At 39.2% G+C, this 18,514-nt stretch overlaps 1 protein-coding gene across 10 annotated transcripts; it reads right to left on the bottom strand.

Moving 5' to 3' along the window:
• Positions 1 to 862: 862 nt before the first annotated feature.
• Positions 863 to 18,346, bottom strand: TDRD1 (tudor domain containing 1). Of its 10 annotated transcripts, none has more exons than XM_040071718.2 (23): positions 18,207 to 18,223; positions 17,675 to 17,784; positions 16,921 to 17,039; positions 15,737 to 15,801; positions 15,396 to 15,540; positions 14,921 to 15,026; positions 14,562 to 14,601; positions 12,926 to 13,061; positions 11,382 to 11,462; positions 10,880 to 11,056; positions 10,289 to 10,396; positions 9,615 to 9,785; positions 9,115 to 9,363; positions 7,547 to 7,669; positions 6,552 to 6,662; positions 6,206 to 6,376; positions 5,096 to 5,341; positions 4,463 to 4,576; positions 4,146 to 4,256; positions 3,721 to 3,888; positions 3,174 to 3,395; positions 2,956 to 3,002; positions 863 to 2,353 (listed from the first exon to the last, which is right to left on the bottom strand). In XM_040071718.2, the coding sequence occupies exons 2-23, from the start codon at positions 17,749 to 17,751 to the stop codon at positions 2,261 to 2,263; spliced, it is 2,880 nt and encodes a 959-aa protein (XP_039927652.1). In that variant the 5' UTR covers positions 17,752 to 17,784; positions 18,207 to 18,223; the 3' UTR covers positions 863 to 2,260. The 10 variants fall into 10 exon arrangements, with proteins under 10 accessions (XP_039927652.1, XP_039927651.1, XP_039927653.1 ...); XM_040071717.2 differs by having other exon boundaries at positions 4,463 to 4,579; positions 9,615 to 9,782; XM_040071719.2 differs by having other exon boundaries at positions 864 to 2,353; positions 4,463 to 4,579; positions 11,382 to 11,411.
• Positions 18,347 to 18,514: the final 168 nt, after the last annotated feature.

The raw sequence follows: 18,514 nt of genomic DNA, 5'->3' as shown, positions 1-18,514 counted from the left end.
CAGTCACTCTGCCTCACAGCAGCCCCCAAGTAGCTTCATAGAGGATTCATTTTTCTTTTGAGAATGTTTTTCCTAATGCTTGTTTTTCCACAGAAAACTATTCCTGACCTCTGAGTAGAAGTACCATATTCACACTTACTACACCTGGAGGAATGATGTAAGGGGCTTGTTTTAAAAATCATGTTTTGTTATTAAGCTATTATTATTATTCTGTGTCAGTACTAGTAGCTAAACAGAACTGTGCTCTTTTAGTCAAAGAGCTTGCACACCTTTTCCCACACAGATCAATAATTTTTGAATTGTACAGGCACAACACACGCTTGTGACTACCTCAGTATGTGGAGTTAGGAACACACCAAGTGCTAAATAATAAATAATTTCAGTCAAACCCAGTAAGCAAAGTATTCTCAAGTTACTTCAACAGCGCACCTAAATTAAAATTATCGTGTAAGGATAAAAAAAAAAAAAAGCCTTGTTTTGTAATGCTAGGTAATTTTTATTCATTTCATGCTACTTTTCTTTCTAAAGTGCTGTTACTCTAGACTTCCAGTTCACTTTTGTTTTTCTTGCTCAGAAGGGAACAAAGAAATTTTATTTGCAAAGCATGCATGCTACTGTCTAAGTCTAGATAAACATAATCCATAGGTGACAGTTGCTCACTTCATGAAGATTTCAAGTAGAGATTAAAACTAGCAGAGAGAAAACAATGCAAGAGGAACCCAAGACTAGATGAGGAACTCCACTGGGTTTCCACACTTTTTGCTTGATTTGTTCCTCCATCAATGCTCCCAAGAGTTTACCCCTTCTGAAAAGAAGAGGTAAACAAAGTATCTGAACCACAAGAACTCTCTTCTGCAATTACTGCTTTTTACATGCCTTTGTGAAGCACCAACCACTGCTTTCCAGTTTTGTTTTCTTATCCAAGTAGAACAAGCAAAGATTCACTTTTCCTATGTCCTGATTATGAAATGCTTTTGGCTACTGCAGCCGAACTCACCTGAAATGCACTAAGGGCAGGGAGACAAGAGGATGTGGGCAAGCGAACAAGAGATGTGGGAGTACTAAAACATCAGTGAGGTGCTCTGCATGGGGGCAAAGGCTTGTGCAAACCACTCTGGTCCCAGGGAGTCAAAGGACACCTGGCAAAGCCACAGTCACGGCTCAGAACCAGAGGCATGAACAGAACTCCAGAAATTGAAGTGCAAGCGTTCATCTCATTATTAGTTACTGCAAGAATATGGATGCAACAAAAACTAAGAGTCAGGGAAAAAAATCTGAGGCAATCTAAGAGTAATGAAATATTAAGTCAAAGGAAAATATTTTGCAACATTTTTAATCTCAAGACTCTTCCAATCTGCAAAAGCCCAGACTTGAAGTATGTGTTTTAAGTGGACAAAAAAGCTGACCCTGCAATTTCAATCAGCAATGTCTACTGTGTTCCACAAACAACAATCTGACATTCCTGAATTAGTCAGAAATGACAACTAGGTATTCAACTGAAGAAATACTGAAAAATCTCTCAATAATTTGATTCAGTATTTTTGTCACAGCCCAGAATGGGTCTTTTTTATTATAATGTGAAAACTTGATGGGGTAAAAAACCTGATAATGTAGCTACACACAAAACAGCAGCAATACAATTAATTTCAAAATAACATTCACAGATGCATATTATATACAGCATTGATGCCTTAAGTGTAAAGAAAGAACTATGCACAGTTAAGTGTTTACTGATTTTAGAGACTTGGACTGTATGCAGTCCAAGACAACATTCAACCTTTAATGATACTGAAATCAAATTAATGAAGAACAAATCTCAATGTAACTTCAGACCTGAAATTAGGCTGAAAGACGAGTAATCAAAAAAAGATACAGTTTTTCAAGTAATATAAATTGTACTGAAGTTAAGCGAGCCTTACAATTACAATAATTTTAAAGGCAAATCTGCAGAACAGACTCACAATGTAATGACCATTCCACAAACTTCTGTGCATTCAACAAGAAAATACAAGCAAAAAGTTTAGTAGCACATGGTGGCATAAAACAAGAACAGAACAGAAATTTTAGCTCGCAGCTTTGCAACCCTCTAAGTTTCATACTAGCGTCACAGTAACAACCCAAGCTTACAGGATAAATGAAGGTACTTCAACAGCAGTTTCTACAAAGTGACCCTCATTTTTAAGCTGGTGCTCTTGATCTTCTAAAAAAGGAACTGCAGCAACTTGGTGGACATGCAAATGAAATGGTGCACGTCAGAGACTTAGCTCTCCAACAGATTTTTCATATCAGCGAATCCATCTGGATTCCCAAACTTGTTCAAAAGGAAGAGTAGGACTTGTTTATGCTTTTCAAGCTGTGGAAAAAGCAGAAAGAGTTAGAAGTATACCATTCTGGGGTTTTTTTAATTGCTGATTTCAGATCAGGGTAGATCTTTATACAACAAACTCAGCTAAGTACCATATTAATTCAATAAATATATTTAGTTCCTTTCTATTGTAAAATCTTCTGGAGGGGGAAAAAGCCAACAGAATTGTAACAAACTTCTCCTTGTCCATGTATGTGTCCATCCCCTCTTTTTTTTTCCTGAAGCAGCTTCCTCAAACCAAATTGACTAAATACTCAAATTAAAATTGATATCAGCATCTTAAATTAGACAACAGAGGAAAGTACCACTCCTGAGATTTCAAACTCTAAAATATGAAGTAAGAGCTGTTTGTGGGGCAAAGTACAGACTAATGAAATCTGCGTGCTCTGAACACCATCCTCCCTCAGCTTCAGGGTGCTCTAATTACTACTATATATAAAAAAACCTCAGAAAAAGTGTCAGGATACACTTCATGAAACTTCTATGTTTCAGTAGCTATTATTCCTCCTACTCCCATTTCCTTCCTACACAGGGTTTCTTTTGAATTCTGGAAACATAAAAAAGAAAGTATTGCTTGGAGTGAATCTTACTTGCACTTTTAATTCTGCGCAGCAGCAGTTGGTCTCACCTCCATCACCTACAAAAACAAAATGAATGAGCAAAATACACACATATGTTGTTTCCCTAATTTAAGAGGTGACATGTGGCACCGTCCAGGATTTTTAGAAGGAAAAGTAATTTAGCCACCCCTTGTGCTTACAAGCTCTTCAGAATAAGTAAACTGAAGTAATCAAGCTAAAGTATGTACCTTGATGTTCAGGATGTGAGCTTTCAGCGCTGCACGCCATGACCAAACCCTCCTTTAGCAGTTTGTCAGCTACATTCACATAACCATTGTCAAAGGGCTTCTCCACTGTTACTAAATTAACATTTCCATTAATCTCTTTCACTGTAATTGTGACATATTGCTTCAGTAATAGTTTTTTTAACTTGTCAAGCACTAATGGAGACCACTCAGCTTTCTGTATTCCTGTTAAAAAAGGAAAATCAAGTTTGTTATATAAGTAATTCCTTAAAGCTATAACTTGAATCGTACATACGTATTTTGGAAAATATGCTAAATTTTCCTAACATGAATAGCTTAAATTCTAGAGATAATGAACTAAAAACATGTTTTCTAAACCAGGTTTTACCATGTTTACCAATACACTATTTTAGAAGATCATCATGCTGTTCACCAGTATTAAGGAATGAACACTACCACCAGAACAGGTACGAGTTTATAATGTTCATGAAAACCAGTCAGGGGTTTTTGGGGTGGGATTTTTTTGCTTATTTTGGGGAGGCTTTTTTACCTGCAAGTGAACATGTAATTGTCTGAAAAGGCAGCTTTAAATAGGAATCAGTGATTGGCAGCACCTTTGAAAGGGGTAAAGTTTCTGTGCTGCCATAATCTCCATACAGTACTTTCACTGCAGACTGGGAAGCTTCCAGAACAACAGCTCTGTACCAATTGCCATTACCTGAAAAGATTGGGACAAGAATGGTCACATGTGAAGAATCATCTTAAAAACACAGTTTATCCCGAGAACAAGAAACTGTGGAGTTTTCCAGGAATTTTTAAATACTGTGGTGGATATATAAAAGGCGAACTGACAAGAAGCATGATTTAAGAGATCCATAAGCACTTTCAAGCTGGTGTTTCTCCTTTGTCTAAAGCAAAAATGAAAGATGTGTTTTACACTGGCCAGGAAAATGGAAGGACAAATGACTGTCTGACCTGAAAACTGAGCACAACAGGCTTCACCGAGTTTTGGCTGGAAGGGCTGTTTGTTACAAGATCTACAATAGTCTTCCAGTGAAATCAGCTCCTTAAGGAGCTCCTTTTGACCTGCAGAAAAAAGCACATTCACAAACCACATCTGGGTACAATGAAGAGCATACTTTATCCCCCCTGCTCCCACCTTTGACATTTTTCTTATTTTCCTACTGTCCAAGATACATTTCTATACAGTTCAGTTCACACATTCATTTTATTAATTAGCTTGCAACAGTGACTTCTTACTGGTATTAGGAACAATGAACACTTTTTCTTACCTTTATTTGGAACTGGTACAGCATAGAACAAGTCTGGGCTTACAACTTCTGTTACCCACACAGACATGGTTTCATCTACAGCCAATTCAATTGACTTCCAGTGCCCAAGTGAGGCTGCTAATAGAAAAAACAGGCAGTGTTACCACTGTCCACCAAGCATATATATATATTAAGGAACTGTTATTTTATTTGATATTTATAGTAACTTTTTGAATTTCAGACACAACTACACATCTTCCCTTCAGGAAGACAAATCTAAACCAAGATAAAATGATGCTTACCTTGCTGTTCATAAACTGCTAGCATATAAAAATAGCTAAAGTAAAAAACACCTCAGAAAAAAAAAAGATCTTGAAAAGCAAACATGAGAAAAATTTTAGTCATAGAAAACTTCAAATTCTCTGATTCCCACAGAGCCAAACAACATTCATTTAAAACAAACACAGCTATTTTTACCTTTCTCTTTTTGACTGTAATGCCACCTGCAGGGCAGCTGGTGTTCAACTGCAAAAACTGACAATATAACCAAAACTATGCATTGATATTAATTGTAGTTAAACAAGAAAATAACAGCTAAAGGCTGGAATACTGAAAATTCTTGTTAAATCTAAAAGTTAACATTCCTTTAATTACCTTTTTGATCAACAGACATATTTGGAAACTTATTTTTATCCTGTAGAACTTCTTTTACTACCAGTTTTTCTGAAGTTAGCATCTCATTGATAATTTTTGGACAATCTGTGGATTTGTCAGTAAGTACTACACCTGCCCCATCTTCAGAAAGGGAAATTACTGTGGCTTGAAGCTCTAAGCCTGAAGTGTACATATGAAATCTTTCTGTAGCTTCTGGATTCCATTTGCTATTTCCAGGCTTTACACCTAGGAAGTAAAATAACTGTTAAAATATCTCCATTCATTAATATTAATTTTCCTCAACACTGTAATTTTCTTTATTAAAAAAATTCTTTAGAGCATACCCTGGAATTGAGGCTACTTTTACTACCCTGGGGCAACACATCGTCCTTCATCCAGTTAACTGCTCTCCCTCTTCCTCCTTTTTCTGAATGCCCACATTTCCTCAGGACACCCAAGTTTCATCTTCTATATTTTATGATTCAACCAAGTAAATCCTTAGCACAAACAACACTACTAAGACTGTTTTTGAATCAGTACAATCAGGCCTTTTTATCAAAGGAGCAGACAAAATCTAAGTGTTTTGTGGGTGGGTGGGTAGGGGAACAGCAAAAGACACTTGAACAAAGTGAGGTTTTGAGCTTTTTCCTGTTTCCGCATTTTTCATTTTTAAACTGAGCAGACTGCATCAGAAAGAAAGAAAAATTCTGCAGAATTTTGAATGGTGTGGAAAAGGAATTTGCAGAACATTGAGAAACAGCAGTACAGTGCCAAATGAGAGAGTACTGAAAGGCCAGCTTGCTTCATTAAAACAGATTAGCTCCCTTGCCTGCACATTTACTCCTAGCAAGGTAAAAACCAAAAACCAGTAAGCACTACAGGTGAAGCAGAACTAAACAAGCTCCCTTTGGCCAGTAAAGCAGTAAGTAAAGTCCATGGATATCACTCCAGAGAACTGGCAGGAGCTCAGTGAAGAGAAAGCAAACAAACAAACCCAAAAGAACAGAATTACGGAGTTCTGCACAGTATTCCCTGTCATCACCTCCTTCCCCCAAAGCAGCAAGTCTCTAAATGCAAGAGCTCTTGTAAGAGAAAATTTGTATGATTCACCTGAGAGCCAGCATTTAATTGCTTGAAATGGAAGTTTTAGGAATGAGGGTGAGATCTGTCGGATATTATCCAACGGTACTTCCTCAGAATTTCCATAGTCCACAAAGCTCACTCGAACACTTCCATCTGAAGTGATGTTTTGCACCACAGCACGGTACCAGTTACCATCCTCTAAGTTTAAAGATTAAAAAAAAAATAATAATTACTTCACACATTTGCCAAGTCTACCAGCTTTCACTTGTTAGTAAATAAATATAATTCTTTGCTGTCCTCTGCCAATGTAAACTATCAGCTAATTTTTCATGTTCACTCCATAAAAACAAAACCATTTTAGTCTGGTACTTGCCAGTGTAAAAAGCACAGCAAGGGTCTCCATTCTCAGGCTCAAGAACATCTGGTGGTGTTTTCTGACAGTATTCAGATAATGATTTGTTAAGTGAATTTAGAGCAAGTAACTCTGAAAATTAGAAAGAAAAAAAACCAAAGATGAGAACAGTGAAATGAGCTGACTTAAACTTTATCAATGCTGCTCACTCTACAGTTTAGTTGTAAACTTTCAAACACATTCCTTGACTACGTAAGTCAAGGAACAAACATCTCTCACTTTTTAAGAGCTGCCCCATTATTTTTTGTTTGAATGCCTTTAGCTCCCTCTTCAGCCACTGAATTTTGTCACATTCCTTTTCTACCACTTAAAAAGCCGGTGGCAATCAGAAATCTTTATACAGACTTCTGGTAGAGAAATAAGATTACTTTTTAACTAATCCAATAGGAGGTCACATTTCAATGGCTGCATTTTCTCATTTTTGTGTTACAATTATTATATCTCCAAGTTTTTATAAATTACAGGAGCGTACTAGAAGAGAGCTCCAGTAAATATTGTCTTGGCACAGGGAACATGTGTCTTACCTGCTTTTATTAACAGAATCACTAAATCATGAAGGGTGGAAAAGACCTTCAAAATCATTTAGTCCAACCATCAACCCAGCACCACCATAATCACCCCCAAGTACCATATCCAGATGCCTCTTGCACACTTCCAGAGACAAGGACTCTACCACCTTCCTGGACAACTTATTCCAATGCCTGGCCACTCTTCCAGTGAAAAAAAATTTAAGATATCCTTTGGCTAGGTTATAGTAACTCTCTCACTTTCCTCTACTGCTTATCTTCAAAATTTTCAGATTTCAATACCATGATCCAATTTCTTTGTCACTGCACTTGTACTCTTATATAAAAACCTCAGGGGTAAGCCTTCTTGCTGTAAGCTGACTTGACATAGCAGTTCATTAGAACTATAATAAATGACAAATCAGAAAGAATTAAGCTGAATAAACTTACCATGGCTGTTTGAAATCTGACAGTAGAATTCTCCAGGATTGTACACTGTACACACTATGACACTGAGTGTTTGGTTAAGAGTTAATTCAATCCACTTGCACGTTCTTTTGTTCATTGTGTCCTCTAGAGAGGACAGAGAAAAGCACAGAATTAAAAGGAATTAAAATAACTTTTACAGGAATGAAAAAAAACATCCCCAATGCTCATTCGCATCCTCGAATTTCTTGTTATAAACTGTCCAACAGACTAATTACCAGTAAGAGCTTCTTTGCAGAGTAAAACCAAGTAAGAGAAATATTCCAGTTGTTTAATGTATTTCTTCATTACCAAAAAAAGCAAGGCACAGATAGCAGGGAAGAGTAATCACACAAAGAAGTAAAGACTAGCTGGCAACAGCCTGGGCAAGAGGGACACTGGGGAACCTTGGTTCCAGCAAACTGGGTAGAGAGCATAGAAGAGGGAAACATCTGTCACCAAGACTGCTGGAAACAATCTAAGGAGGAAGAGCAAAAAAGATTACTATAAAGACTGGTCACAAAAATTTGCACTGCATATTATACTCAGGCACCTGGAAGAAGCTTATTATTTAATATAAGTTGTAGAATACATCATGGGAACACTAAATCATGGCACACTGGAGAACACTATTAAAAACCTGCATTCAACAGCTCTGGCTCTGTGGCAGAAATTACAAAAAGGTGACAGGTAACCAATAAACCAAGGAAGTATAAAACAGGTCCTCAATGAAGGCCACAAATCACAATGTGTTTACAGCCAGGAAAGTTATTGTTTGAATTTTTTTAAGATTCCTTACAAAAACAAGCTCCTTATCTTTTTTAAGATTCTGAAAAAAGACAAGGAATAACTGTATCCCAGCCACAAGGCATCTGTTGAGAAAGATTGAAATTATTTGAACATAGACTTGACAAAAAGTTTTCAGTACCAATGGATCAGAAGAGAATATATATGTTTGCCAGACACAGGATGGAACAAAGGGAACTTAGCATTGCTTCATAGGAGAGAAGCCAGGAATCTTCCCTAAGATTTCAAAGAAAATCAACATAACTTTTGCAAAAATCTCTCAGATTGAAGCTTTGGTCACTAAATTCAAACAAGGCAATTTAAGCACAGACTTGAAGCTTTATAAGCTACTACAGTCAAATTTTCAAGGACTAAGTATGTGGGTTTACGTGTAAAAATATAGGACAATGAAGATGAAAATAGAGGAAATATTATTTACACATTGGATAAGGACATAAGAACAAGCAGGTAGTAACTAGTCAGAGCCTAATTCAACTGGAAATTGTACGACTTCTGTAAGTACCAAGCTTCTCTAAGTACCAACTTCCAAAAGCAGGCAATTACAACTTTGTTAAGAGTGCACACCTGAACACACACATACAGACACGCAATTTCTTTGCGGCTAAGTTGTCATGACAAAACTTTAGACGTGTGAAGGCCAGACTTGATGAGCCAGACTGAAAAGCAAGATCAGAGCTTGCATTCTCTGTACTCACTCTAGCAGGAGGTTAAATAATGCCAGTGCAGCAAGATGTGTTCATACTCACCATTGGCTTGCTCAACATCACTCCCTCTGGCTGCTGGTAAGGCCATGCTCAGTTTCTCAGCTGCACAGCCCTCCTCGATGAGAAGGCTCGATATATTTACTGCTGGAGTACCCGATGCATCTGTAAGCTCCACCACAGATCTAGAACTCTCTTTATCCACTACTTTTACTGTCAACACTTTGTCTTTCACCAGTTTTTTCATGTAAGAAATATCTTCTGAGGTCCACGTTCCTAGTGGTGGCTTTACACCTAAAAAGTCACATTGTATGGAAAGGTCCTGAGGTCAGTCCAACTCTCAGCAATGTGTGGGCAGGTACAACAACTGCGAGTACATTCTGAAATACGTGTCACATTCTGTAGATACGCCTTGACAGTTAAGAATTCTGGAAATAATGCCTACCATTACCTCCATCCTTCCCCATGTTTCAGTGTGAGATACTACAGGTGTGATAGCTATGTAAAACCACTTGTTTTCCCCATCTAGTTTGAAACTTTCGTACCTGCCAGGCTACATCTTATGGCTTGAGCAGGCAAGTCCATTAAGCTTGGAATTATAGGACGAAGTCTGGTCAGTGGAAGAGAGTCAGAATTACCATAATCCATATAGTCCACTAAAACAGTGTCTTCAGAAGCATAAGCTGTAACAGCAGCACGATACCAAAGGTTGTCTTCTAGAAAGGAAGATACAGATGTAAGGTCTAAGAAAAGAATTCTTTTTCTGACTGACCAATGTAAAAATACATCCATCTCAGTACAGCTCAGGACTACCAGGTGTTGGCTAAGCAGCATTTTGAGAAGCAGTCTATCAGAGCAGCATCATTAGATATGATTCCATTTCTTCTGTGCTTCCTTTGGGGACTGAAATGCCAAAGATATACTTATTTCTAACTCCGAGGAAATAGTACTTAGCAACATAAAAAACCCAAATTCTCCATGATGTCTCAAAAAGCTCTTCCAAATAATCTGAATCCAGTATTAAGAGTTTGCTCATAAAGGGGCATTTTAAATTGGTATTTTACATATATCATTTTTAAATCACTACCAAGCATTATCCACAGCTAAAAACCAGAGATAAACAAACTCTATATGAAACATTTCTAAACGTAATTACAAAATGCATCTTTTTGGTAATAAACTTAAGTGACATAACTTAGTATTTTAACTGCATTTTTACCTGTGAACTGGGCACAGCACACATTGCCAGCAGCAGGACGGAAAGATGGACTACCAGGAAATTTGCCACAGTATTCATTAAGAGATGCTTCAAGCTCAGCAAGTTGACCTGATGTTAAAATACATGGATTTTGGAACACAGCCTGTCTTACAATTATTACAGAAGATTTAAGCTCAAAGCCTGGAAGAACATCTTGCAGTCTAATGGAGATTATTTCAAATGTTTCAGATTGATCAGACTAGGGCTTTTCAATCATTAACATCCAAGAGAGTTCTCATTTGGGTCTGTGGAATCACAGCAGTGCACAGACAGGGAAAACCAGAGATGGATTTTTTCAGCAAAGTGACAAAGCTGAAGCCAGTGCAAATTGAAAGCGAGCTAGTGGAGGCATGCCAAGAAGAAACCAAGGGAGTCAGTTCTTCCAACAAGAGGCAGGCAGATGATGAGGTAGGCCACTTCTTTCCAAAGGACACAATTTACTACTGATTACCCAGAACTAAATGAAAAAATCCCCTTCCTCCAGCCACCCTCTACCAAAGAGAAAAATGCCATACTAGGCATTCTACATCCCATTTCCAACCCATCACTTACGGGCATTTTGCATCCGCTGACAAAAAAAGGTGTCTGGATTTTGGATGTGGGAAACCACACCAGAAAATTCATCTCCGATACTTAAAGAGACAAACTTGGCAATTGAATTAGCACAGTGAGGAGGGTCCTCATCCTCGGGTAAATTTTTTTCACTTCCCTTTGAATTGTTTTCTGTTACTGCACATAAAAAAAGAAAAAAGGTTGCCAACCAAAAGCTAGTTGACTTTGAAAATATAAACATACTTGAAATAGTTTATTCTTTTTAGTGATGCTTTGGATTTTGAAGGTTCCTGTCATATTATGAAATTAATGCTCACATAATAACCACTACACAAATGTTTTATACTATCTAAATATATATGAACTAATGTCAGTAGGGACCTGAAGGAAGCTCCATTAGCCAACATTTTTAAGTCTGAAGTGATGCTAGTGAGCAGCTAGAATATCATGTAGCACAGGAGGACCTAAAATTCCCCAAGTTTAGTTTGATTTGCTTGCTTACCTCTTGAAGAGTCTCCCTTGGCATCATATCCTGAAGTTAAATGAGACTTCATTTCTAAGGGAACTTTATTTAGGCAGTCTTCTAAAATATAGATGCAAGAACAAATCATTTATCCTACAAAATAGCCATCAGCTAGTTTCACTTCAGAACCATCCTCTGAGCCAGATCTATATCCCTATCACAAGGTGATGTTCTACTTACTGGTTCAGCACTGAATGTTTAAAATGCAAAACAAAGGTAATTTCAGAGGAGCTCAACTACTTGAGTTCTCTGAGCGCATTCAGAGCTCCAAGACTGTCTGACTTCATAAAATGAGCAAAGCAGTAACAATCAACATTTACCTCCCTAAAGACTGTGAGCTGAAAAACTGATTATAGCTTTTCAGACACAAGGATTCCTAACTTACCTCATTATTTACAACACTGAGTATGTAATGATTTAGTCAAGATGTCTTTGTAAATCTAGGTTTCTCAGCATTTTGATGCATGAAGCAGTAGTCTGAACTTTCAATATCATTATTTTCAAATTAAAACCTCTGGAGTGAATGCATGGAACATTTGAAGAATGCAGTGATACTTATGTGATCCAAAAGGCTGGCAGGCTACTCACTGCTTCGCCACCAGCAGGCTGTGAAGCAGCCAAACGTGAAATTATGCCCAGCAGAATCCTAAATCAGTTGAATTTACATGGGACTAAAATGAACCATCCTTTGACAGTCTGCATAGTATTAGATGGAGATAAGCTTCCTGCACATGAGCAAGTTTAGCAAGCTAAGAGCACCAACCACCACATCCCTGAACGTTTCTGTGGACTGCAGATCAATGAAATGAATATGGTCTTGGCACTACGTTCTTCCTGCTCTGTAGCCAGAGGAAAACCTAAACAATAAGTCTTCTACATGACAAAAGGTACACCTTGCATGTATTGATCTGCTTTGACAACCAAACCCAGCTTAACTGAAAATCTGAATTCTGACTCCTCAAAGGTCTGGTGCTTGGCTTGTCTCTCACTGAAGCTTGCTAAGTCAGAAATACAAACACGCTTTACAGAGTTCTGCAACTGGATACAGCAATATCCAATGACTGGTCTTTGGGATACTTAGTGAGCATGTATGAAATATAACAAAAGCTGGTAAAATCCTACATGGAACTAGAAATTGATACTGTAATTTTTAAAGAGTTAAAAATGCATGAGAAAGAAACAAAATGGCATCAAATTTTCATGCATCTATTAAAACAGAAAAATAAACAAGATAATCCGGAACACAATCCGGAACTGAAGTTAACACAATTCTATTGGAAAAGTAACCTTACTAAAATTTAAGGCTATTAAGCTCAGCAAGGTATTTCAAGAGCTGACATTTTATGGGAAGGTGAAATAAAACAGAATTGAAAAAAAATCAAGTCAAGGGAGTTGTTGGGAGAGTGACAGGAAGGAGGAGGGCAAAAGAAAAAACACTCATCTTTTACAGGTGTTGGGGAGGAGTGTGAACATAAAAGCCTTAAATGTGGTAGGTTTTTTTACCCACACAACCCAGCACTTACGAGAATCTGGAAGAACAACATCTACAGCAAAACTCAACTTCACTTCCTCCTGTAATACATCAACACCAGTTAGTGAATAGTGCTTTCCCATGAGCTGAGGAAAAAAAGCTGGCAGTGCCTTCATTCCATCATTCTCCTTTTGGAACATAATGGGAAAAGAAACACTTAATGGACTGGAAATAATTATAATTAGAAAAGGAGGGGATAGTAGATTATTTCCCCCTGTCTAAGTGACTAAATAATTAAGGCCTTCAGAAATATCGCCTTGCATATTAAAGCTGCTTGAAGTGGGGCTTGAAGTGCTATCAATTCAACTAACTTCTGCACTCTCTTCTAAAGAGTTGGTAAATTAAGGTAAAAATAAAGAATCCCCAGAAGCTGAATTAGCCTATTTAAAATAGGTACAAGTTATGTTTAATATGGGGCTGTTCAGCTGTAGTAACGTGGTAGTAATGAAATTCAAGGAATGCTGCAGAGGTACACTGAGTATCAATGAAAAACAAGACTCACACATTCACCTCCTCACACCTGTTTTACAGGACAACTCAGCTAAAATTCCCACTTACGATGCCCTCATAAATAAGAAGAATTGAATTCCACCTGCTTCCCCGTAACTTTAACACCCCAGAGTAGATTATAGCTACTGCTTTATCTGCTGTCATCCGTTTTTAAAACACCTAATTTAATGTAAGCCACCTTAACATCATTCAACATACAATCTAAACTCTCTTCCTTCTGCAGAACTTCAAAAGGTGAATAAGATAAAAAAAACACCCCCTTCTGTTCTTTGAAAGTAAAGTGACTGCAATTTTTTTATTCATATTGTACAACCATTTGGTATAAAGGGCCCTCACCATCAGCTGATGAGTTTCATTAGAACCCAGTCACAAGTACACACACAACAGGAACTAACAGGATGAGATAACAGAAGTCTCATGACATGAAGCCTCCTTTCTAAATTCCTTCAAAAAGTTAAACAGGTGAATAAGCTACTTCAAAGAAGAACGACAAAGGAGTTCTACAGGCTAGCTGGAGGTATGCAAACTTATTCACCTTCATAGATGTGATACCAGGAAAACACAGAGGCAGAAAAATCAACACCTGCAGAAGAGTTCATAGGTAGACTGGAAGAAATGTTTGGCTCAAGGCAAGATCAAGAGAGACTTCAACACATTACAAAGAAGAACTGTGTCACCTAGTTCCTTCTACAGCAAAGAAACAACAGCTTATCTGCATCTGTTACTGTATAATACTACACTAAATGTATTTCTCTAATAAATTTCCAAGGCTCTAAGAGTCAGCTCATGATTTTTTCACAGAAACAAAACACCAGAAGTTTTCTGAATCGGACACACTACATCTGTTTCCTTCCCACAGTATTTCTCTAGTAACATCATACGTGTCTTGATTTTTAACTTTTTCACAAATGTTTTTTTTACAAAAAGCAGGGTTGACTGATAGCACTTCTAAGAACTCTGAAAGTAACAATTTTCTGAATGCTTCCTCCAGTAACTTTTCATTTGAAGCACTGATCTTTCTAAAAGAGAAACTTGTTCCTTTCCCATACAGGTTAAATGAAGCACACTGCCACTCACAGCAGATCCATTCACGACATAGTCAAAATCGTATTCCATACCTTAAGATAAACTCCTGTCTCGGTTTTGCTATTATTTAAACTGTAATCAAAGAAAAATATGTCAATTGGAAGAACCAAAGACTGACAAGCAGCATTAATAATACAATCTACTTGCAAACACATAAAAGGCCGTGTTCATAATAAGTGATTTTTGCCAACTCTTATTCCTCATCCAGTAAAATGCAGAAATACAAATATGGTAATATGTAATAATGACAGGCATAAGATCATGCAGTACTAGCCTAAGAATAAGCAACATATTTTACTGTAATAGTGCTTTCCCATGGTCATTTATGCTGTAGTGGGAGGGACACTGTCTTTCTCTGAAGAATATTTGGCAGAACTTTCAACAAACTTACTTCTGTTTAATGGGATCACAAACTACTCTATGTGCTGGCCAATCTTTTTTCTGACAATCTGCAGAGCAATAGTATGTTTGCTGACACTGTGAACATCTGAGCTTTCCTAAAACAAACAAAATAGATGAGAAGTCTGAGCAAAACAGTATTGGAAGGAACAACTGTTTCAATAATTGCTTTACAAAACAGCTCCCCTGCAATTCTAAGCAAATTAAAATAGGTATTTTTAGCCTATGCCCAAATGTCCCAAATTCCTTCTACTTCTTTTTTAAGGGGAAAAAAACCACCACTTTTGATAAAGAAATATTGTCTTCTACTTGCCAGTTCTGTTACTCCAACTATGCTCCGAACAGTCTGTACTTGTATCTGAGAGTTAAAAATATGCATCCATTTAAAGACATTTCTGAGCAAACCTAATGTGGTTTCACTGATAAATGTACTATATGTCACAGACTACAGGACAGCAGGCACTTACCAAAGAGGCCACAATGATGGCAAGTGCTCCTTTTAGGAGGTGGTACTAACAAACTCAAGAAACTCTTATCATAGCAAATAGAAAAAGCACTCTTGGAATACTGCAATTTCTTTGGCTTCCCATTAATCCAGTTTGAATGTGACACCTGTGGAAGAAAAACCTGAAGTCATTCTTACTAGAAAAAAGCTGCAAATTAGGGTAGAAATATTCTAATGTACAAAAATATGACAACAAAAGGAGACAAAACTTCTAAGTTCTAGAAAGAGAAATACATGCTAAAAATTCCTGCTATCTAGAAATGCTCAGAATACTTGGGACAACTATAAAGTGAAATAACTCACAGTATTTTCTTTATCAGCTGCAGCTATGCAGTTCTCTCTACCAGTTTTGTCTTCCATAGAACTTCCTAGAAGCAGAAGTATTTGCAAAGGGATCTGATTAACAACACTAACACATGCCTATGTTATGGAATATTTGCAGGAAGAAACAAGGCTCTTGGCTACTCCTACTTTTCTGCCAGCCCATTTGAGTGAAAGGAGATGCTTGGCCTATGACACACTCTGGAAGTCACTTGTTTTCATTCTGATACCACATTTGTTCAATAGTGCAATCAGTGGGATTATTAAAACAACAGTTTCACCTCTTGTGCTTATGACTCAGTACTGAGAAACAAAACACTCTGAAACATGAGGTTCTGATTTTCCAGTGAGAGCCTTATAAACCTTGTGGTCTTCCCTGTGAGTTTTTCTTTACCAAACAACTCTTAGAAGACATTCAGCTAAGCCTGCACATCAATATAATAGGAACTCTGTTCTTCTAAGGGGGCAACTCATCCAGCTACGAAGAATTTGTTTCTGTTCTGGGCTACATATGTCATTGAAATCTTGTTCCAGCCTGGCAGGCTGGACCACGGCCTCCACCGAGACAACATAAACCCTACATGGCCTTTTTATCATACCTGGAAGCAAGTTAATCTTGTAAACTCTGCCTGAACTAAAACTCTTGCCTAACATGAAATCAAATTTCATTAACTATCCAAGATGCTTTTACATAAAGCTAGTTCAGATCTCTCATAATGAAGCCCTTCCCTCTCCCCAACTTGGAGTAGGAGAACATGGATCAGACAGTACCGAGGCACTTAAGAGGCACAAAACATTAATGAAGGAATTCCAACTCCCACATATCAATCCAAATTCCCTAACACTTCAATTATCCTGGTGGGTTTTTTTAATTTTCTGAGGCATCGCAGCAGGCACAAGCATTTATTTATAAGCCATACTCATACTAATTATGTGCATCAATAATAAAGCATACAGACAATCACAGGAGAATAAAGTCACGATACCTCTGTCAAGCTTAGGACAAAGTCTCTCTTATTACACTTGTGCTGCTGTTAAAACTTTCTGTAGTGTTTCTACATTTGTCAAAAGTACCCTCTACTGTTTGCTTACAAAATACTGGATTTTGTTAGATATTTCAGAAACTCAGCCTCAAAACTAAAAGCTTTACAACAGTAAATTGGTACCTGTGACCCTGTTGCTTAGATCTGCATCTGCAACTCCATTAGGTTGAAGATTAAGTGGTTCTGCCATCATGTAAAGGTTGCAATGACAGTATGACCAAAGGTGGCTGTGGGCCAGGTAACTGCAAAAGCATGGATTCAACGATTAATTCAGGCAGATACACAAATTAAGGTCTTTTTGGGTCATATTCTGAAGATATATTTAAACATTCATCTTGGAAGGCTAATTCTTTAGCATCTATTTCTTTTGTTCGTACAGCAAAACACTTTTTGCATTAAAGAACTCAACAATGAATACTGCAGGCTAAATGATGAAAAATCCTTTAGGAGAGGATCACACCGACAAATAGGAGAGGCCATCAACACCTGCATGTGAAGCTCGCTGTGTCTCTGGAGGAGACACCTTGCTGTACTTTTGTTTAAAAAGTTTGTAGTAATTAAAAAAGCACGGTCTGCAGTCCTGGGTTCCTCATGCCCGGGAGCCTGAGGGGAACCACTGCCCGAACAGCGGCTGCCCAAGAGGAAGCAATGCCTTGGGCTCTGCCAAAATCCATTTTCAGCACCTGCTTTCCAAATGCTAACACATAATAAAATTGTTTTTAATGAAAAGTATAGGAGAAAACAAACCAAAATGAAGTTGCTAATAAAGCAGAGTAGCCGTCGAAGTCACACTCCAAACCAACTCCACCAGAAACGTGCTTTCAACAACCGCAATTAAACAGGTGCTATTAAAATTAAATCATTTTAAGTAACTCACAATAAATTTAGACAGCTCCGTCCCATGGCCTCCAGCCAAGCTCGCAACCAACCCCGCCACCTCCGGCCCTCTCCCATCAGCAAAGCGCTCACCCCAGGCCGCCTCTGGCTCTTTTCCCGGGAGAAAGAGAAATGACCGCCTCAGGCCCCTCTCTTCCCTCGGAGCAGCGCTCACCCCGGGCCGCCTCAGGCCCCTCTTCCCTCGGAGCAGCGCTCAGCCCGGGCTGCCCCCTGCCCCTCTCTCCCCCAAGAGCAGCGCTCACCCCGGGCCGCCCCCTGCCCCTCTCTCCCCCAAGAGCAGCGCTCACCCCGGGCCGCCCCCTGCCCCTCTCTCCCCCAAGAGCAGCGCTCACCCCGGGCCGCCTCAGGCCCCTCTCTCCCCCAAGAGAAGCACTCACCCCGGGCCGCCCCCTGCCCCTCTCTCCCCCAAGAGCAGCGCTCACCCCGGGCCGCCCCCTGCCCCTCTCTCCCCCAAGAGCAGCGCTCACCCCGGGCCGCCCCCTGCCCCTCTCTCCCCCAAGAGAAGCACTCACCCCGGGCGCCTCCCCGCCGTCCGCGCTGCCCCACGCGGGAAGCAAGGCCGGCCGCTCACTCGAGGACCGTCGGCGGGAAGAGGAGAAGCAGCGGCCCCCGGAGGCCAGGCACGTCACGTCTCCAGCCGGTCCCGGCGGGTCCGTGCCGCTCATTCCCCGCCCAGGCGGCACCCCGATCCTCAGGGGCGGAGCGGGGCATGTGCTGCCCGGCCGCTCGCAGGCGGCGGTGCGGCCGTCGCGGCCGGGGGAACGTTCCACCAGTCCGGGTTACTTCAAGCTCCATTCAACCGGCCTTGAGCACTTCCAGA

This window comes from Hirundo rustica, chromosome 8 (genome assembly GCF_015227805.2).
Source record: "Hirundo rustica isolate bHirRus1 chromosome 8, bHirRus1.pri.v3, whole genome shotgun sequence".
Lineage (NCBI taxonomy): Eukaryota > Metazoa > Chordata > Aves > Passeriformes > Hirundinidae > Hirundo > Hirundo rustica.
The sequence above is the reverse complement of the archived record's forward strand: the minus strand, read 5'-3'. Positions and strand labels throughout refer to the sequence as shown.

What these genes read in the sequence shown, in the direction of transcription:
- TDRD1 (XM_040071715.2), bottom strand. Translation starts at nt 17,751, where the DNA reads ATGGGAGAGGGCCGGAGGTGGCGGGGTTGGTTGCGAGCTTGGCTGGAG. An exon ending in TGATGTTGAGCAAGCCAATG is followed by an intron (nt 7,670 to 9,114) that starts GTGAGTATGAAC and finishes TGTCCTCTCTAG; the next exon opens with AGGACACAATGAACAAAAGA. An exon ending in TGTACCAGTTCCAAATAAAG is followed by an intron (nt 4,257 to 4,462) that starts GTAAGAAAAAGT and finishes TTTTTTCTGCAG; the next exon opens with GTCAAAAGGAGCTCCTTAAG.